The sequence below is a fragment of the Ochotona curzoniae genome, unplaced genomic scaffold (genome assembly GCF_017591425.1).
Source record: "Ochotona curzoniae isolate NIBS_2020 unplaced genomic scaffold, NIBS_Ocur_1.0 contig_605, whole genome shotgun sequence".
Lineage (NCBI taxonomy): Eukaryota > Metazoa > Chordata > Mammalia > Lagomorpha > Ochotonidae > Ochotona > Ochotona curzoniae.
Window position 1 is genome coordinate 1,768,007 of NW_024466491.1, and position 20,417 is coordinate 1,788,423.

The window sequence follows — 20,417 nt, forward strand, 5'->3', positions numbered from 1 at the left end:
CCCGCCCCATGCGCGTGACGCAGCCAGTAGCCCCGTCCCGCGTGCTGACGCAGCCAATAGCCCCGCCCCGTGCGTGACTTCTGGCCCCGCCCTGCGCGCTGACGCGCCCGTGGCCCCGCCCTGCGCATGACGTCTGACCCCGCCCCGCGCGCTGACGCACCCGCGGCCCCGCCCCGCGCGTGACGCCCGGCCCCGGCCCCGCCCCCGCCGCCCTGTTGTTCCGGCCCGGCCGAGCTCGGGGCCCTCGGGCTCCGCCCGCCCCGCGCGGACATGGAGCCGGAGCTGCCGGACGGGGCCGAGAGCACCGAGGCGGGGCCGGCGGGCGGGGACGCGGGCTGGGCGGCGGACAGCGGGGCGGCCGCAGGTAACGTGGGCCGGGCCAGGCCGGCCGGGTGGGGGTGGCGACCCAACACGGGGCGAGGGCGCCGCGTCTCCCTGTTGGGGTGCAGGCACGGGGCACCCCGCGTCTCCCTGCTGGGGTGCAGCTGTGGGAGCGCCGCGTCTCCCTGCTGGGGTGCAGCGTCTCCTTCTTGGGGTGCAGCTTGGAGGCGCTCCGCGTCTCCTGGGGTACAGGCATGGGGCACCCCACGTCACCCTGCTGGGGTGCAGCTGTAGGGTGCCCAGCGTCTGCCTGTTGTGGTGCAGCTGTGGGGTCCCGTGTCTCCCCTTGGGATGCAGGCATAGGGGTGCCCACGTCTCCTGGAGTGCATCTGTGGGGGTGCCGCGTCTCCCTGTTGGGGTGCAGCTGTGGGGGCACCCCGCATCTGTGTTGGGATGCATGCATGGGGCACCCCATGTCTGCCTGTTGAAGTGCAGGCATGGGGCATCCCGCGTCTCCTGGGGTGCAGGCCTGAGGCGCCCCACATCTCCTGGGGCAGCTGTGAGGATGCCCCACATCTCCCTGTTGGGGTGCAGCTGTGGGGGTGCCCTGTGTCTCCCTCCTGGGGTGCAGGCATGGGGTCCTCCCTGTGGAAGCCACTGAGCCCCATTCAGCTACTTCCCCCCGGGGGACCCCTCCTTGGCCGGCTGCTCCTCTTGCGGTGTGATGGCCTCCGTGTCCCCCCTCCTGGGCCCCAGGGCGCCCTCTGGCCTCCGGAAGCTTCCACTGGGAGGTGTTGGTGGTGGATGACCCAGTTGATGCCACTTGCACTGGGAGCCCCACGGGGTTTGCAGGGTCTCCCCACCCGTGTCAGAGTGTCCGTGTCAGGAGGGCCTGTGTAGGGACCTGGGGAATGCAGCTGAGACTGGTTTTTGCCTCCTGTGGGGACCCTGGGCAGGCCGCGCAGGGACCGTGGGCACAGGGCAGGCCGTGCAGGAACTGTGAGCACAGGGGAGGTGGTGCAGGGACCGTGGGCACAGGGCAGGCCGTGCAGGGACCGTGGGCACAGGGGAGGCCGTGCAGGGACCATGGGCATAAGGGAGGCCGTGCAGGAACTGTGGGCATACGGGAGGTGGTGCAGAGACCGTGGGCACAGGGGAGGCTGTGCAGAGACAGCACAGGACAGGCCGTGTGGAGATCCTGAATACAGGGGAGGTGGTACAGGGACCGTGGGCACAGGGCAGGCTGTGTGGGGATCCTGGGCACAGGGGAGGCCGGGCAGAGCGGACCCTGGCTTGTGCTGATGGGAGTTCTGGCCTGAGCTGCTTCCTGCCCGCCCGCCCGCCCACGTCCCATCTGCTGGGTGATGTGTCAGCTCGGACTGGGGATGCACCTGCTGGCTGCCTCTTTCTCCACATGCCGGCAGCTCTCTTAGGATCAGAGCCCGGGTTCTCCTGCTGCCCAGCAGCCCCTGCCCACCTACCTCCCCTCCTCCCCAGCACACAAGGGGACCCCGAGGTGCAGGGGCAGGTGTGGTGCCCTGCCAGAGCAAGGGCGGGGCTGCAGTTGAGGGCAGGCCTCTGGTTAGCCCTGTAGCAGCTGTGTGGTCTCCCTCTGCATGTGATGCACCCGCTGGGTCAGGCACCTGAGCCCCCTGTGCTGGGCCTGGAGTGTGGCTGGGGCCTAGCCTGCCCTGCCATCCCTGGGGCAAGATAGAGGCCTTGGGGGAGGCCAGGGAGCCCATGTGCCAGGTCTGCTGCTGGCCAGCCTGCTGGAGGCCTGGGCTGGTACTGCTGGGATTACCTGCGGGATTAGCCAGGCCGGCCCTGGGGCAGGGCGGGCGTCCGAGGTCCCTGCCTGTAATGTGGGCCTGGGGTCACGGCGGGCATGAGGAAGAAGCGCTTGGGTAATTTCATTTCTCATTTTACTTCCTTATTCTGCTGGGGTGGAGGAGGCGCTGGGCACAGCTTGGACGCCTGTGTCCACATTGGGAGTCCGGAGGCCCCGCTCATGTACACTGCAGCGCCGGGACCCTCCAGCTGCATGGGGTGGACATCTGGGGGTGAACCAGTGAGGGGAGGAGCGCTCTGTATCTGTTTGAAATAACATTAAGTTAAGGGGGGGGGTAAGGACACCTCCCCACTGCGCTGGGAAGGGGGCTGCTGCCACCATGAGGCATTCCGCAGGGCATCCGTCTGCTTGTGGACGCTGGGGGCTTGGGGTACATGGTGGGTGGCTGTCCGGGTGCAGGTCGTAGTCCCTGGGTGGTGGTAGTGCCCGCTGGGATACGGCAGCGCTGGCACTGGGACATGGTGTCCGCAGCCAAGCTCTTCCTGCTGGTGGTGGGGAAGCTGTCACCGCTGCCTTCCTTTACTGCTGGGACTGCACAGCACACTTCTCCTCTCCCTGTCCTGGGGTGCACCTCAGCAGCCCCCCAGGCCCCGCTGCCATCTGGGCTCGGGCCCCTGCCCAGGCTGGGGCCGTGCAGCCATCAGCTGCAGGGCTGGGAGGAGGGACAGGATCCTTAGCACCTCAGCCATGGCCTGCAGGGAGCTGGGCCCCGGAGCCAGGACTCGAACCCCAGCCCTCGTGTCAGGGCCGTGGCTGCTACAAGCAGCCGTTTACCTTGCTCCTGGTCTTTCCGCAGGCTACTGCCCACTCCCCGGGCCCCACATGACCCCACCTGCCACTGTCCCACATCATTGCTGCAGAGGCGTAGTGTAGCCACATGTGATGGTGGCTGTTACCCACTGCAGGGCCGGGTCGGGACCCACTGCAGGGCCGGGCCGGTACCCGCTGCAGGGCCGGGTCGGGACCCGCTGCAGGGCCGGGCCGGGACCCACTGCAGGGCTGGGCCCTTAGGAGCACAGACACCTTGGCCATTGCAGGGACAGAGGTTGGGAAGGGTAGCTGACCACAACCAGGGCCTATTCCCAGGGCCACCCAGCTTGTTGGTGCACACGATGGCCCCTGTGGGGTGTGTGTGTGTGTGCGTGCGTGTGGTGTCCTGCCCCTGGATGTGTGTGGGGATCCTGCACCTGGATATGTGTGTGTGGGGGGGCTCCTGTACCTGCTGGGAGTTGACGAGCTCAGGGCGTGTGGGGGAAGGGTGACCTCTGACCTCTGGCCTGTGGCCCTCCAGAACACCTTGTCCACCCTGCCATGGTGGGCATCCGCTGGCTGGCCGCTCCTGCCAGCTCGCCCCAGCCATCTGTCACCTTGGGAGAGGAGCCACGGGCCTGAGCGTGGGGAGGAGGGTGGGTGCCCAGCCCAGCCCGATGCCAGGAAGCCACCAGCACCCACCTGAGAGGGACTGTCCCTGGCAGGAAGGGGTCCGTGTGGGCGATGCGTCCTCCTGTCCCCTGTGGCCATGGTCCCTCGGCCCCTGGCGCTCCAGGGGGACACAGCAGGACAGACTCGTGGCCAGCATAGATTGCCTGTGACTTTGCAATGGGTCCTCTCTCTCAGGTCAGGGCTGGTCAGCCCTGGTGCAGCCCGGCCTGGAGCCCTCATCCTACCCTCCTCAGCTGTGTCGGTCAGGGGGCAGTGGCCGGGCCGCGCTCTGTCTCTGCATGACACCCCCAATATTTGTCTGAGGCCTCATGTCAGGGGATGGGGGCAGGGAACCCAGGGCTTGGCAACTGCTGCCTTGCTCACCAGGAATGTCCTCAGCCAGCATCGAGGCAGACAGTGGGGTGGTGGGTGGGTGGGTGGGTGGGCTCCTGGGCCCCCATTTCTCTTGGTGGCGCCTGAGCCAGTGTGTGGGGGAAGGCTGCTGGGAGGCCTAGCTGTCCCCCAGGCTCACCGGGGCTTGCAGGGCGGCAGCCGGCGTGGGCTCCAAGGGGCCTCGTCCTTGAGCCTGGACAGGTGGCCATTCAGGGAGCTCCCCGGGAGCTGGGAGGCTGCGGAAACAGGGCTGGGCGGGGACATCCTGCTTCTGCAGACTGCAGACGCAGGGTGGGGACAGGGGCTCCCTAGTGGCCAGCGGGAAGAGGGGAAGCAGGGCGGCCGGAGATGGGCGGGCACAGTCAGCCTGGGGCCGGGAAGGAGCAGTTCTCTGCGTGCCCGACCCGCGATGCCAGGTGTGTGGCCTGTGGGGGAACAGGGGTTCTCTAGAGCCAGTGGTCCTGGGCTGCTGGCCCTGTGCCCCGGCCGTGCTTCATCTGTGGGCCCAGCTGGGGGAGGGACGTGTGCTCAAGGTGGTACAGGTGGACATCTCGGCCCATCCCTCCTGGGCAGCTTGGTGCCCCTGGTCCTGGGGATGCTGTGGTCCCCCGCTCCCTTGCTGAGGCCCAGGCACCCACCTCGGGGCTCAACCAGCGGCTCCCACGGTGTCTTCCTGCTGGGGGATGTTTGTCGGTTGCCCGCCACGTGCCAGGCATCACGTCCGGGGCTGCTCCTGTCAGGGCAGGGCCCGCCGCGTGCCGGGTGAGCAGGCCCTGCGAGGTACCCAGCCGTGTCCTGGTCTGCTCCCTGGAGCTGCGCTGCATAGGCGGCCCCTGAGAGAGACAGTGTGGAGGCGTGGCAGCATACGCCAGCCGGCTGCCCCCTCCATCAGCTGCCCACCGGCCATCTGCCCTTCTCTGCCTTGCCCGCCGGCTGCCTCCTCTGCCCTCCTCTACTTCTGCTGCCCGCCGGCCAGCCAGCCAGCCAGTGGGTCTTCCCTGACACCTTCCTGCCATCAGGCCCAGCCATCCGCTGCCCCTTGGTCATGTCCCATGTCCTTTCCACCTCAAGGCAGTTAGCTGTGAGTAGCATGTGTCCACCCTGCCCTTGGCCCTGATCTTGACCCTGGCCATGACCCTGCTCTGGTCCTGGTACTTTACCCTGACCTTGACCCTGCCCTGGCCCTGACCCTGGCCATGACCCTGACCCTGCTCTGGTCCTGGTACTGACACTGACCCCAGGCCCTGACCTTGGCCCTGACCCTGACCCCGAACCTGGCCCTGGCCTTGGTCCTGTTCCTGATGCTGATGCTGGCCCTGACCCCGACCCTAGCCCTGCTCCTGCCCGACTGAGCCTGAGGGTTGGCAGTGCCCCTCCAGGTGCCCAGCCTGGACTCCTGCTGGACGCCCAGGAGCAGCACTGGCCGGCTAGGGTGAGGTTGCCCCTCTTGCTGGCGTGCAGCCTTGGCCTGGGCACCTGATGGATTCTGGGCGTGCATCCCGCCTCTGCAGGGCTTCTTGCAGGATCAGACAAGCCTGGGCCTCTGGGGGCACCCCTGTCAGGGACCCCGTCTCTGCTTGGAGGGCTGGGGGGGGGACTTTGTAGCCATGTCTTGGATCATTACCGGGTCATGTACAGGGTGGTGTGCACTGGTGGGAGCAGACCAGCTCCGCTCCGCTCCTTCCTGGTATTGCCCCCGCCCAGGGCTGCCCAGGGGGCTGGGGACCTCACTGCCACCAGGGGGTGGGGGGCCGGGGACCTCAATGCCACCCACGGCTGCCCAGGGGGCTGGGGACCTCACTGCCACCCTTGGGTCGGGGCTGGGGACCTCACTGCCGCCCGGAAGTCGGGGCCGGGGACCTCACTGCCACCCAGGCTGCCCATATGGCCCAGGAGGATTCCTGCCTACCCCTGACACTGGGGGAGAGGGCTGGGGGCCATGGGAAACCCAGGGCTGTGCACGCGGGGTGTGGGGTTGTTGAGGGAGAGGCCGTAGACACAGGTGGGGAAGAGTTGGAGGCTGAGGCTTTGGCCCTGGAGCCCCCCCGACGTGGCCTGGGTCTGTGCCGCCCCCTCCTCTCCCCACTTCTCCTGCTGTTGTGTGGGCATCCAGGTGGGGGTGGGGATGACCTTGAACCTGTCAGAGCGCCAGGGTAGGTGGTAAAGACCCCGTAAGGCGTTGGGGGCCTGAGGAGATGCAGGGGAACCCAGGGCTGGTGCTGTGACCTCGACCCCCATGTTTCATATCTTGGGGGCCCCTCTGCACGTCCTCCCTGGGGCTACTGCTGGCTCAGCATGGCCATGACCTGTAGGGGACACACATTCCCCCGGTCCAGGCCACCTGCACGACTCCGGTTCCCCAGCCGGGCCTGCGCCAGGTCCACCCTGCTTATGCCATCTCAACGGCCCTGTAAGCACGCAGCACGGAGGCCCAGAACTGGTGTTGGGGGTCTGGGGCCCCCACACGGGTGACCTCTGCCCGCACTGCTCCCAGAGCCCTGTGCCCCCCGGGGCGCTGCAGCCCGCGGGGAGCCTGTGCACCCGGCTGGCCACGTGCCTGAGCCAAGCTTCTCCCTGCCCTCACAGGTCTCGGCCAGAAGAAGACAGCTGTGTTAGAGGTGAGTTCTGGGAGCGAGCGAAGGGGCTTGGGGCCCCGGGGTCATGGGGTCATCACTGGCACCGTGGGGCCTTGGTACTGCCAGCACTACCTGCCCGCAGAGCCCTGCGGGACCCTCCAGCCAGTGCCCCGAGGACAGGGCCCGGGACTGGCTGCTGGCAGGTTAGGGGTTCTGCCTGGACACTCACCCCTCGGGGGTCACCAGGCTCAGGGTGGGCTGCTGGATACTTAAGTGGTCCTGCATATGTGGGGAGCTATTGTGATGCCCCCCGTTTCTGTCCATTGAGTCTTGTTCTGCTATCCTGTGCAGGATCCCCAGGCCTGAGCTACCCTTGGGGCTGTGGACAGTGCTGTCCCCAAAAGGAGCTGGAGCCAGGGGAGGCTTGGGGGGCCCTAAGAACCCCCTGTGGGGTCTGCATGACATGTCCTAGAACCCCAGCAGTGACCATGGGAGACAGAGTGGGCCCTGGGCCTGCCCCCTGGTGGCATGGTGGACAACTCGCTGGGAGCAGGCCTGGCTGGCGCTCCGGGGACATGGCAGGATGGGGGTGGCCTGTCAGCTTCCCACAGCCCCCTGTCATCTCTGGACGCTGTGGTCATCCCGTCGGGGGGAGCTCCCAGTGTGGAGTGGGTGGGCCGGGGTCGCCTGCTCCTGAGGGACCCTGTATCTGCCCCTGAACAATGGGATGAGGGCCCTGCTGACCGCTCAGCCCGCCTCAGCCAGCGCCTCCCTGCACGCACTTCTGATCATGACCCCTGTCTTGCCAGGCTTCCAGAACCTTCTGGGCCCCCTGCTGACTTCACATGTCCTGCTTCCTTGTCACCAGGTTCTGTCCACGACTGGGCAACCAGGCCCGGGCCATGGGAAAAAGTTGGGCCATCGCAGTGTGGACGCATCTGGGGAGACGACCTACAAGAAGGTACTGAGCTGCTGGGTGGGAAATGGGGGCCGCAGTGCCTGGGCAGGCCGGGCCCTTCCTGGGCCCCTTGGTGGACTAGGGGTCCTAGCGCCTGGGCAGGCTGGGCTGGGCCCTCCCTCGGCCCCTTGGTGGACTGGGGGTCCTAGCGCCTGGGTGGGCTGGGCCGGGCCCTCCCTCGGCCCCTTGGTGGACGCTATCCTCTCCAGGCGGCTGGTCTGGCACCTTCTGGACCACAAAGCAACACATGGCAGGTCTGCCAGGCCCTGCCCACGCTGAGGCTGTGTGGGGAGGGGTCCTGACAGCCGGTCTCGCCCACAGACCACCTCGTCCACCCTGAAGGGTGCCATCCAGCTGGGCATCGGCTACACCGTGGGCAACCTGAGCTCCAAGCCGGAGCGTGATGTGCTCATGCAGGACTTCTACGTGGTGGAGAGCATCTTCTTCCCCAGGTGGGAGCGGCTGGCCGGGATACAGCCTTGCCCACCCTGCCCCGCCCTGCTTTCTGGCTCTGCCCACTCCTGTCCTCTCCCTGGCCCCACCCTCTCCCAGCCCCACCCTCTCCCTGGCCCCGCCTTCTGGCTCCACCCTCTCCCTGGCCCCGCCTTCTCCTGGCTCTGCCCTCTCCCTGGCCCCGCCTTCTCCTGGCTCTGCCCTCTCCCTGGCCCTGCCTTCTCTCTGGCTCCGCCCACACCCCACCCTTTCCTTGGCCCCACCCACCTCCCAGCCTGGCCCAGGCCCTAGGCCTACACTGCGGTTGGGGTCCCACCCGGCCCTGCTTGGCTGCTGCTTGCTGCTTAGCTCCCACAGAAGAACAGGTTTCCTTATCGAAAAGCAAGACAGAAAAAGACAAATCTTTCACCTACTGGTTCACTCCTCAAATGGCTGCAAAGGCTGTGGCTAAGCCAGCCGGGAGCCAGGAGCCTCCCCGGGGTCTCCCATGCGGGTGCAGGATCCCAAGGCTTTGGGCCGTCCTCCACTGCTTTCCCAGGCCACAGGCAGGGAGCTGGATGGGAAGTGGAGCTGCCAGGATTAGAACCAGTGCCCCATGGGATGCAGGACTTGTAGGCCTGGGTTTTACCCACAATGCTACAACACTGACCTCTTGCACTCAGAGGAAGAAGGTGGGACAGTCAGGTGACCCCATGGAGCAGGCCCCTCCGCCTCCCCGTCTCAGGTGGTTGCCCAGACTCCCGCCATCGGGTCTGCCTCCTCACAGCAAGGAGTAGAGAAGGGCGCAGCCAGGAAGCCCCCACGTGGCTTCTGCCCCACTGGCGCCTCATTGGCTAAGTACGGTCTACCAAGCAAGGCCAGCCCTGCCCAGCATCCAGGGGCTCCACTGCCAGGCCAGGAGGACCAGTGCAGCCCTGCCTCCCTCCCACTGCAGCGCTTGCTCGGAGCTGGAGGCTGGGGGCGCCTGCACGGGCGCAAGCCGGGAAGGGCCCCCCCCCCGCACCAGCCATGACTCACAGACGCCTCTGTGTGCTTCGTTTCAGCGAAGGCAGCAACCTGACCCCTGCCCACCACTTCCAGGACTTCCGTTTCAAGACCTACGCACCCGTCGCCTTCCGCTACTTCCGGGAGCTCTTTGGGATCCGGCCAGATGATTACCTGGTGAGCAGGGTGGGCAGGCTGGGGGGGGGGGTCTCGGCTGACGCCCACATGCCTGTGCCGATTCAGACACTCCTGGCTGGAGAGGGGTGCAGCCCTTAGCAGCTCCTGCAGCATGGCAGGGCCGGGGGTCTGCAGGAGGGCCTGTGGGGGCAGCCCTTGGCAGCCCCTGCAGCGTGGCAGGGCTAAGGATCTGCAGGAAGGCCTGTGGGGGGGGGCCCTTGGCAGCCCCTGCAGCGTGGCAGGGCCGAGGGTTTGCAGGGCCTGTGGGGGGCTGGGGTTGGCCCCGGGTGCCCTGGGGCTCTCAGCATTTGCTGGCAGCGTCAAGGCAGTCACTGAACACACATCCAGCTGGGATTCGACCCTGTCCCTGGTCAGCGCAAGGGGTGACCACCGGGCTCAGCCTGGGCCCCCGGGGTTGCTCCGTGGCCTGGGTGGGGGTAGTGCGCTGTGGCCACATGCCCAGCACTCACGGCCACCCACCCTGCTCAGTACTCGCTCTGCAACGAGCCGCTCATCGAGCTGTCCAACCCCGGGGCCAGCGGCTCCCTGTTCTACGTCACCAGCGATGACGAGTTCATCATTAAAACCGTCATGCACAAGGAGGCCGAGTTCCTGCAGAAGCTGCTGCCCGGCTACTACATGGTGAGCTCCTGGCCGGCCTGGCTACGCCCTCCTAGACCACGCCCCCTCCAGACCACGCCTACCCACAGCCCCGCCCTGAGGCTGGGCCATGCCCCTCCAAACCACGCCCACCCACAGCCCCACCCTCACTGAGGCTGGGCCACGCCCCTCCAAGCCACACCCACCCACAGCCCCACCCTCACTGAGGCTGGGCCACGCCCCTCCAAACCACACCCACCCACAGCCCCACCCTCACTGAGGCTGGGCCATGCCCCTCCAAACCACACCCACCCACAGCCCCACCCTCACTGAGGCTGGGCCACGCCCCTCCAAACCACACCCACCCACAGCCCCACCCTCACTGAGGCTGGGCCACGCCCCTCCAACCCACACCCACCCACAGCCCCACCCTCACTGAGGCTGGGCCACGCCCTCCCAGGCCACATCCACCCAGGATTGACCCATCCCAAGCCCCGCCCCTCACTGAGGCTAAGCCCCGCCCCTCCCCAGGCCACACCCACCCAGGCTAGGCCACGCCTCCCCTTCCCATGCCTTGCTCCTTCCTAAGGCCCACCCTCCACTCCCGGAAGCCACGCCCTCCTCTCCCTAGGCGTGACTCCCTAGGTCACGCCCTCCCTGAGGCCACGCCCTTCCCCCCGTGGGCCAGGGTCCCCCAACAGGCTGACCCACAGACAGTGACCTGGACAGTGACCTGGTGGTTCTTAAGCGCCTTGGGACCCCCGTCCCTCATCTGAGTCCCTGGGTTCGAGTCCCCAGGGCTGCACTGCCCATGCGGCTCCCTGTGACACCCACCCTGCACCCACGGGGAGACCCACACGCGGCTCCTGGCTCCTGGAGATTAACAAAGTCAGGGCCGTGATCTGTGGACGGGAGCTGGCTGCCGGCCTGTGCCTCCCGGGGCCTGCGGAGCCCGTGCGGTCCACGCTCATGTGGACGAGAGCAGGAGCCCCGGGGAGCGGAGCCAGCCCTGGGAGACAGTGCGGTGTGGGGGGGGGGGGTCCCTCGGAGCCGGGAGCTCTCCTGACGTCCTGCCGGCCACGTGTGCCCCACAGAACCTGAACCAGAACCCGCGCACGCTGCTGCCCAAGTTCTACGGGCTGTACTGCGTGCAGTCGGGCGGCAAGAACATCCGCGTGGTGGTCATGAACAACGTGCTGCCCCGCGTGGTCAAGATGCACCTCAAGTTCGACCTCAAGGGCTCCACGTACAAGCGGCGCGCCAGCCGCAAGGAGAAGGAGAAGGGCGCGCCCACCTACAAGGACCTGGACTTCATGCAGGACATGCCGGAGGGGCTGCTGCTGGACGCCGACACCTTCAGCGCCCTGCTCAAGACTCTGCAGCGGGACTGCCTGGTGGGCCACCTGCCGGGGGGGGGGGCGGGGTGGGGCTGGGCGGATGCCAGGGCACCCTGCGCCTGGTGCGTGGAGCCTGTGCCTGGGACCCAGGAAGATCTGGTGCAGGAACAGGGTCCCAGGTCTGCCCTCAGTGTGGGCAGGCTCGGGTCAGAGCGCCTGTGGGCCCTGCGTGTGTGTGGCGGGCGGAGGGACGGCGCGGGTGGCCCTGCGTGGTCCTGTGCCATAGCCTGACCCCCCCCCCCCCCGCCGTCCCCAGGTGCTGGAGAGCTTCAAGATCATGGACTACAGCCTGCTGCTGGGCGTGCACAACATCGACCAGCAGGAACGCGAGCGCCAGGCCGAGGGCGCGCAGAGCCCCCTGGACGAGAAGCGGCCCGTGGGCCAGAAGGCGCTCTACTCCACGGCCATGGAGTCCATCCAGGGCGGGGCAGCGCGCGGGGAGGCCATTGGGACGGATGACACGTAGGTGGCGCGGGCCCAGGAGCTACATGGGGGCCGTAGGGGAGCCTGGTGGGCCGTGCTGTGGCTGGAATGGGCGTGGGGTACGGCCCGATGGAGCCAGGGGAGGGGCTGCTGGGCCTCATGGGGCCAGGGTGGGGGGCGTCGGTTCCCTTAGGATGGGGATGGGGGTAGGGGCACCAGGTCCCATGGGTTGGGGATGCTTGGGCCTATGGGGGAGGAGCAGGGGTGCTGGGCCCTTTGGGTTGGGGATGCTTGGGCCCATGGGGCAGGAGCAGGGGTGCTGGGCCCTTTGGGGTGGGGGTGCTTGGGCCTATTGGGCAGGAGCAGGGGTGCTGGGCCCTTTGGGGTGGGGGTGCTTGGGCCCATGGGGCAGGAGCAGGGGTGCTGGGCCCTTTGGGTTGGGGATGCTTGGGCCCATGGGGCGCAGGTGGGAGCTGTCCTGGCCCCCACTTACTCCCCCTCGGGCCCTGAGCCTGCCGTGGCCCTGCTGGGCAAGGGCGTGCCTGTGTGGACACACGTCCACCGCCTGCCGTGGGCAGGGTGCACCATGGTGCATGCTGGGAAACATGCCTGGGCCCCGATGCTCTGCCCCGGAGACCCTGGCGCCGCCCCAGGCCCTGCCTGCGGTGCCGACCACAGCCTCTCCCGCAGGATGGGCGGCATCCCCGCCGTGAACGGCCGCGGAGAGCGGCTGCTGCTGCACATCGGGATCATCGACATCCTGCAGTCTTACAGGTGTGGAGGAGGGCCGCGCGGGTGGGGCGGGCCACAGGGGAGAGGGCAGGGTGGTTCCCGCGTGGGGCAGGGCAGGGCAGGGCAGGGCCCCAGGAAGCAGGTCCCGCTGCCCGCAGCTCCCTCCCTGTGCTGTGTGCTGCCTGCCGGCTGCTCCCCTCCACACCGCACATGCAGGCACGGGTGGCGGGCACTTCCACTGTCCTCCAGCTCCACGCCCCTTGCTGACAGCGGGACAGTCCCGAGCTGTCCACGCAGGTGGCTTGCCTGCTGCGCTGGAAGCTGGCGACAGCCGCACCTCGATGGCATTTAGGTTTCACCGCCAAGCCTAGGACCTCCTCCTGTCTCCCATCCTCACTCCCCGTCCTCTCTCACACGTCCTCACTGAGGGTCCTGGGTGTCGAGGCGGGGAGGAGGTGGGCGGGCTGAGGCTTCCTCGGCACCTGGCCCTGGAGCGGGGACATGGGGTGCCCGCCCGCCTCTGGCTGGTCCCATCTGGGCTGAGCCGATGCCTGTCCCCGCAGGTTCATCAAAAAGCTCGAGCACACCTGGAAGGCTCTCGTGCACGATGGGGTGAGTGGCCGCCCGCTCGTTTGCTCGCTCGTTCTCTCGCTCACTCGTTCGTTCATTCTCTCACTGACTCACTGCCGCGCTGGCTCGTCCGCTCGTGGCATCCATCGGCGCGGACCCCTGAGGGCCTGTTTGCACCCCTGAGGCCCAGGGTCTGGTGGGGACGGGGTGCCCCTCCGCTGCCCTGGCCACACTTCAGACCCCACTCTGCCTGTGCAGAATCTGTCTAGAGTTCAGGAGACCCTGGAGACGGGGTGGGGCCGAGCAGGGGGTTCCAGAATGTTCTTCAAGAAGGTCAGGGTGCAGCCCTCCGTAGCAGCCTCGCCCGAGTGCCTGGCTGTGGGGACAGCCTTAGCTGCAGAGCCCTGTGCCCGGTGCTGCGGGCTGCCCGGAGGGGCCCTGGCTGAGGCTCCAGCCCCTGGCTGAGGCTCCAGCCCCTGGTTTGGCCCTTGAGCTGTGAGCATCTGGGCAGGCTGGAGTACTCAGGAAGGCGCTCTGTCTCTCTCAGCCTGCAGCTTGAGACCGTACGTGCCCACACACATGTACATCCCCATGCGCCACCTCCCCAAGGCCCCGTGGCACTGCTGAGCCCTGGCTCTCCACCCTGGGTGAGCCTCGAACCCTGGCCCCTGCAGCAGGGCAGGGTGGGGCAGGGGAGCTGGGCTGGCCTCAGCCGGGGTAGAAAGCCTGTCAAGCCAGGCCCAGGTCCCGTAGCCAGAGCTCAGCCACAGGAGGCCGTGTGTGCTCCTGGGTTCTAGTGCGCCCCTGCGGGGGTTTAGCAGGGGCAGCTGGCCTGCCTGCCCCGGGACACTGGGTCCTGTCCGGGTGAGCCCCTGGAATGGCATACATGGGGGCAGGGACACTGCTCTGCCCCAGCCAGGCACGTGGGATCACCCAGCACGTGGGGTGTCAGAGGATGGAAAGATCCAGGCCTCGGGCTCCCCGCTGCCACGCCTCAAACGGGCAGCTCCATACAGACGGACACCACTCATCCAGGCTTCGGGCGGGCTCGCTGCAGACAGACATGCCCGATCCAGGCCCCTGGGGGGCTCTGTACAGTCAGAAGCTGCGCCCTGCTGCGGGCCTGGGTCAGAGGCTGTGCCCTGCTGTGGGCCTGGGTCAGAGGCTGCACCCTGCTGCGGGCCTGTGTTGGAGGCTGCACCCTGCTGTGGGCCTGTGTTGGAGGCTGAGCCCTGCTGTGGGCCTGTGTTGGAGGCTGTGCCCTGCTGTGGGCCTGGGTCAGAGGCTGCGCACTGCTGCGGCTGGTTCACGCCTTGGTCCTGGTTTTGCTCAGTGGGTTCAAAATGCTTGAGGGCAAACAGGCTAGTGCAGGAAGGAGCCCGTCCCAGCCTGCCCCCGGCACACCCAGAGCTGAACCGCCCTCTATTGCAGGACACGGTCTCCGTCCACCGGCCCAGCTTCTACGCCGAGCGCTTCTTCAAGTTCATGAGCAACACCGTGTTCCGGAAGAACTCCTGTGAGCCACCCCGAGGGATGCCGCAAAGCGAGGGGTCAGGGAGGCCCTTGTCCCTGGGCTCACAGCCCAGCCAGCCCCTGCAGAGCCCAGAGCCGGTGCCCCTGTGCGGGCAGAGAGCAGCCGTGCATGCATTCCAGGCCTGAACACAGAGGGGAGGCCGCGGGGGCCTGCGGGCAGCCCTGACCACTCCGCCCTCTGCTCCCTGCCCCTGCAGCTCTGAAGTCCTCGCCCTCCAAGAAGGGGCGCGGTGCCTTGCTGGCGGTCAAGCCGCTGGGGCCCACAGCCGCCTTCTCAGCCAGCCAGATCCCCAGTGAGCGGGATGAGGCACAGTATGACCTGCGGGGGGCACGCAGCTACCCCACGCTGGAGGATGAAGGTGATGGCATACGGGGACTGGGTTTGATTTTTTTGAGGTCAAGGTGGGGACCTTGCAGAGGGACAGCGGCACACGCCTCTGCAGGTGCCAGGGGTAGATCCACTGCCTGAGTGGTTGGCACCCCTGTCCACAGGCCGGCCAGACCTCCTGCCCTGCACTCCGCCGTCTTTTGAGGAAGCCACCACTGCTTCCATCGCCACGACCCTGTCGTCCACCTCCCTGTCCCTCCCAGAGCGGTCGCCGTCCGAGACGTCGGAGCAGCCGCGGTACAGGTGGGCGGGCCGTGTGGGGGACCGTGGGCAGGCGAGCGGGCAAGTGGGTGCCCTCCTCACTTCACCAGCTGCCATTGGCATCTCTGCAGGCGGCGCACGCAGTCGTCGGGACAGGATGGCCGGTGAGACACCCCAGCCCTGGGCTTCTCCATGGGGAGGAGGGGTCCTTCCCTGGCATCAGGAGGTCCCCAGGGTAACGGGGGTTCCCACAGGCCTCACTGAGGCTGCCCCCTCGCCCAGGCCTCCCGAGGAACCACCGGCCGAGGAGGACGTGCAGCAGCTCAGCGTGCAGGTGGAGCCGGCCTGCAGCGTGGAGATTGTGGAGCCCACGGAGGCGGCTGCAGGGTGAGCTGGCGGTGGGCCGGGGCGGAAGTTCTCCACCTGCTGGCTCCCTCCCTACATGCCCACCACAGCCAGGGCTGGGCCAGGAGCCAGGACCTCCATCGGGGTCTCCCCCGTGGGTGTGGGGGTCCCGGGTACATCCACAGGGGATTGGACCCTAGAGCCTGTCCTTGCTTGCTTGTTACTCATTGCCTTCTGCCCACGCATACTGTGCCCACTCAACGACCCCGGGCTCTGCCTGGCGCCCCACCTGCGCACGCACATGCACACGCACCTGCACACACGCTCGCACGCCTGCACACACCTGGAACAACCACAGAGAGGCTTGGGCCCAGGGCACAGGCAGGCGACGGCTCAGAGGGAAGGGGTGCAGCCGAGGCGTGTGAGCAGCGGCAGGCGCGTGGGCTGAGGTCAGCCCGATCCGATCTGCCCCACGTCCCCCAGGGTGGAGGCTACCTCGGCTACTGTGGAGGCAGAGACGGCCAGCCAGGCCTCGGAGCCCGCCAGCCAGGCCTCGGACGAGGAGGACACGCCGGCCCCAGACATCTACTTTGTGAGTGCCCCACAGGCCCCCGCCCCATTGCACACACAGCTGCTTGCACTCACACTGGCACATCGAACCCGCTTGCGTGGCCGTGTACTCAGGCGCTGCAGCCGCTGCGTCCCCCCTGCCCAACTCGCCCCTCACCCCACAGGAGAGCCAGGCCGGGACTGAGGCTCTGCTGGCTCCTTGGGGATTCCACCCCATGTGGGACTGAACCCGTGACCCTGTGCCAGACGCAGCCTGTCACCTGGGGAGCCGGAGGTCCGGTCGGGCTCAGCTTGGGCCAGGCAGCGGGGGAGCCCGAGGCCGGCCAGGGGTGAGGCTGGGCCAGGCGGGGCTCCCTTCTGCGGAAGGAAGGAGGGACTGTGAGTCTGCACCCCACCACCTGGCCAGAGCTGAGCTATGGGCTTCTGGCATCTGCACGCTGGGCGAGGTGGCCCGGTCCCGTGCTGCCATGGGGGTGGAGGGGGCAGACGAAGGTGGCAGGGCACCCCGAGAAACCTCCCCAGCACCCCTGCTTATGCTCCCGCCTCCTGCCTGCTGGGCTCCTGTCGCCTCACCCGCTCTCTGTCTCCTTCCTGCCCCCCCCCGCACCCGCCCAGTTCACGGACGGGAGATACTGGATTTATTCTCCCCACCATCGCCGACTGCGGGCCGTGACCCCGAGCTCCTCGGGCGCTGTAAGTGACCGCAGCCGGCCACCCTGGCCTGACTCCCCGGCCCCCGGCGTCCGCCTCGGGGATGTCCAGGCTGCGGCTGCCCGTCACCCACCACCGCAGGCACGGACAAGTGCACCCACGTGTGTTGGGGTCTGCCCAGACCCCAGCACAGCCGCTGCTGTGGTGGAGTGTGGGGCATGACACTTCCCACTGCCACAGGACAACTGGCGGCCAGAGGCTGCGGTCTGAGGGCCGCTGCCCAGCTGGGGCAGCCGGGCCTGGGCGCCTGGCGCGGCCACCACGTGGTCGTGCACCCAGGGAACACTTCGCCCAGGGCCTAGAGAAGCAGTGCGGTTTAGGCAGAAGCGCATGGCAATGGGACAGGGCACAGGCCTGCGCCGGAGTCCATGTCCCTGACACGGAGCCCCTTAGAGCTGTGTCGCCCCCATGCCCTCAGCTAAGCCTTCAGAGCTGCCAGGTGTGCGCTGGGTGGACCAGCCCAAAGCCATAGGCAGAGCTTCCCCAAGGGGCTGGCAGGGGTAGGGGCGCATGTAGCAGCAGGCAGGCAGGATGCAAATGGGGTACCCCTCTAGTGTAGCTCCCCAGGGACTCACTGGGGCAGCGGCTGCTCCTTGTCTCATCCCTTAGGCTCGGCTGCTTTTACCCTTGGTTTGGAACAGAGCAGCCCATGGGGCCTGGGCCGGCTGTCTGGAAGATGGCCTGAGCTGCCTTTAGCAAGCCAGGGGCTGGGCACTACTTCCATGCCTGCTGTGGGCAGCCAAAGGCCAGGGGCTTTGCCCACTGTGGTCAGCCAGGGTCTGGGGGCATCACCCACTGTGGTCAGCCAGGGCTTGTGGGCATTGCCCACTGTGGTCAGCCAGGGTCTGGGGGCATCACCCACTGTGGTCAGCCAGGGGCTTGGGGGCATCGCCCACTGTGATCAGCCAGGGTCTGGGGGCATCACCCACTGTGGTCAGCCAGGGTCTGGGGGTGTCGCCCACTGTGGTCAGCCAGGGTCTGGGGGCGTCGCCCACTGTAGTCAGCCAGGAGCTTTGGGGGCATCGCCCACTGTGGTCAGCCAGGGTCTGGGGGTGTCGCCCACAGTGGTCAGCCAGGAGCTTGGGGGTGTCAACCACTGTGGTCAGCCATGGCCTGGGGGTGTCACCCACTGTGGTCAGCCAGGGTCTGGGGGCGTCGCCCACTGTAGTCAGCCAGGAGCTTTGGGGGCATCGCCTACTGTGGTCAGCCAGGGGCTTGGGGGTGTCACCCACTGTGGTCAGCCAGGGGCTTGGGGGTGTCACCCACTGTGGTCAGCCAGGGGCTTGGGGGTGTCACCCACTGTGGTCAGCCAGGGTCTGGGGGTGTCGCCCACTGTGGTCAGCCAGGGTCTGGGGGTGTTGCTCACTGTGGTCAGCCAGGGTCTGGGGGTGTCGCCCAATGTAGGCAGCCAGAGGCTGGGCAATGCTCCCACGCTTGCAGTCAGGGGCTCGGAGACGGGCATCCGCTGTGGGGAGCAAGGGTTGAGGGCATCACTCGTCACAGGGAGCCAGGGGCTGGGGGGTTGGCAACCTCTGTGGGGAACAAGGGCTGGGCCGGATGGCGCCCATTGTGGGGAGCCAGGGTTGGGGGTATCACTCACCACAGGGAGCCACGGCTGGGGGCCACCTGCTCTGGGCACCCGGGGCTGGGCCGCGTGGGGCCTGTGAAGTCAGGCCTAGTAGCAGGCAGTAGACTGTCTTGGGTACAAGGGGAGGTGGGCCAGCACAGATGACGCTGCAGGTACATGTGGAGCTGGGGAAGTGGGGGTCCAGCAGCGCCCTGAGCAGGCAGGTGAGCGGAGCCCAGATCGAGTGGAGATGCTGTTGGTCCCTGGCTGCCGGGGGGCCGGAGGGGTGCAGGAAGCCTGGACGCGTTCATACTGGCTGCGTGTTCACAGCCAAGGCCACTCAGCTGGATGTGGCCGGCCTGGCTGAGCTCAGACCAGCAGCTGCCATGCTGGTGGTGTCACGGGGCCCTTGGAAGAGCGGGGTGTGGCTGGCAGCTTTGAGGCCAGGTGGGGAGAGCTGGGTTGGATCTGACCCTGGGCCAGGCCCCCCAGTGGCCCCCAGAAACCAGCGTGTGGCCGAGGGGTCCCCGGGCTCCCGGAGCTGGGCCAGGATGGGTCCCAGAGGCAGCCCAGCCCCATCCTAACACATCCCCCCCCCCCCTCCTGCCTTTTCCTCCGTCTGTCACTGTCTCAGGCCTCTGCCTCGACCCAGCTAAGCGCTTCCTGTTGCCAACCCCGCTCGCCGGCCAGCTGAGCCGGGCCGGCCACGGACTGGGGGCAGGTCCGGGTCAGAGAGGTTCAGCCACGGGAGCGGGGCGGGCTTCGGGGCCGCTGCTCAGCCGCCCTCGGGTTCTCTTTTTATTTTCTCCTCTTTCTTCCTTCCTCCCTCTGCCTCTCGCGCCTCCTGCACCCTGCTCTTCCTGCACGTGCCCGCCCGCCCGCCCACAGCCCACCGATGAAAGGAGCTGGGTGTACTCCCCGCTTCACTATAGCGCACAGGCCCAGCCGGCCTCGGACGGCGAGAGCGACACAGTAAGTGCGGCCCGGCCAGCTGGGGCCTCCCAGGCTCCCTGGAGAGTCCCTGGCTGCAGGTGGCCCCGGCGGGCAGGGCCCTCGCCTGCCTGCCTGCCTGCCCCCATGGCCTCACCTCTGCCCCATCTCTCCCTTGCAGTAACTTCTATGCAGTTCCTGGACCCGGAGCCCAGCGCCTGCCCGCCACCGCCCTCCAAGGCCCAGGCCGCCCCCTGGACAGAGGCAGCCGGCTGTGCCCTTCCCTGCCACACAGCTCCGGGCTGCAGCGCCCATGGGCCCCGTGCCGCTGACTCCCCGTGCGCCACCCCCCTACCCCGTATTTATTGTTTGGGTCCCTCCTGCCGCACAGTGGAGCACAGCGACAGAGGATGAGGGGGCTGCACCCTCAGGCTCCTTGCCTCAGTTCCTGGGAGCTGGCGCCCCGGTCCCCACCTTGCCCACTGGGCAGCTCTGAACCCAGAGGATCCAGGGCCACCCCTACTCCCCTACAGGTCATCCCTCCCTCCGCTCAGGTCTGGGGACCCGTGGCGCCAGGCCCGTCCTCACAGTGTGTCCTGCCAGCGTCCCTGTCCCAGCTGGATCCCAGCAGCCCCCTGACTGCCAGGAGGCCGGAGTGTGCGACCCAGGGCGGACGGAGTGAGTGGACAGGGGGCAGCGATGGTACCCCAGGCCCTGGAAGTGTCCTCTGGACGCTGGAGCAGAAGCACCCCTGTAGGGGCAGCCACTCCGGGGACGCAGCCAGGCCCAAGGGGCCCAGTGGCCCTTGGGCCACTGCTGTGTTTGTGGGGAGCTGTGCTGGGCGGCTCTGGAGGAAGCAGGGACCAGCCCGAGGAATTCCCCATCCAGGAATTTGCTTGGTTAGTTCCTCGCAGTGCTGCCCTCGCCCCCCCACCCCCACGTTGGCCACTCTGCTGCTGCCCCCGGTCCACCCACGTCCGCCGGCCTCCAGCTCGGGGCCAGGAGGGACACACAGGGACCATGGAGGAGGCCGTGCCCAGGTCCTGGGAGCCACGTGTCGCCTGCCCAGAGCCAAGAGGCTGGCCTGGGCCAGGGGACACCCTGCCGCCCTGACTGTCCTGTGTGTGTGTGCGTGTGTGACTATACGTGTGTGTGTGTGTGACATCACGGAGGTCCTGAGCGGGCCCCTGTTTGAGGACCAGAGACCTGATTGGTGGGGGGTGGGGGCGTCCAGGGGTGGGAGGGGCCGTGAGTGATGTCACACCCAAGGACCCCATCCCCGCTCGCCCCCCCCAGGGGTCTGAATCTTTGTACTGT

The 20,417-nt window shown here is 67.8% G+C and overlaps 1 protein-coding gene across 6 annotated transcripts; it reads left to right on the forward strand.

Moving 5' to 3' along the window:
* The first annotated feature begins 270 nt into the window (after positions 1–270).
* Positions 271–20,009, forward strand: PIP5K1C (phosphatidylinositol-4-phosphate 5-kinase type 1 gamma). Of its 6 annotated transcripts, XM_040990466.1 has the most exons (19): positions 271–364; positions 6,572–6,603; positions 7,430–7,522; positions 7,841–7,971; positions 9,016–9,133; positions 9,623–9,775; positions 10,828–11,127; positions 11,387–11,592; positions 12,244–12,327; positions 12,849–12,897; positions 14,287–14,371; positions 14,586–14,747; positions 14,881–15,019; positions 15,109–15,141; positions 15,260–15,364; positions 15,806–15,914; positions 16,508–16,585; positions 19,059–19,142; positions 19,282–20,009. In XM_040990466.1, the coding sequence occupies exons 1-19, from the start codon at positions 271–273 to the stop codon at positions 19,282–19,284; spliced, it is 2,058 nt and encodes a 685-aa protein (XP_040846400.1). In that variant the 3' UTR covers positions 19,285–20,009. The 6 variants fall into 6 exon arrangements, with proteins under 6 accessions (XP_040846400.1, XP_040846401.1, XP_040846402.1 ...); XM_040990467.1 differs by lacking the exon at positions 16,508–16,585; XM_040990468.1 differs by lacking the exons at positions 16,508–16,585; positions 19,059–19,142.
* The last annotated feature ends 408 nt before the right edge of the window (positions 20,010–20,417 follow it).

What these genes read in the sequence shown, in the direction of transcription:
- PIP5K1C (XM_040990465.1), top strand. Translation starts at nt 271, where the DNA reads ATGGAGCCGGAGCTGCCGGACGGGGCCGAGAGCACCGAGGCGGGGCCG. An exon ending in CTCTGCAGCGGGACTGCCTG is followed by an intron (nt 11,128 to 11,386) that starts GTGGGCCACCTG and finishes CGCCGTCCCCAG; the next exon opens with GTGCTGGAGAGCTTCAAGAT. An exon ending in GCCATTGGGACGGATGACAC is followed by an intron (nt 11,593 to 12,243) that starts GTAGGTGGCGCG and finishes CCTCTCCCGCAG; the next exon opens with GATGGGCGGCATCCCCGCCG.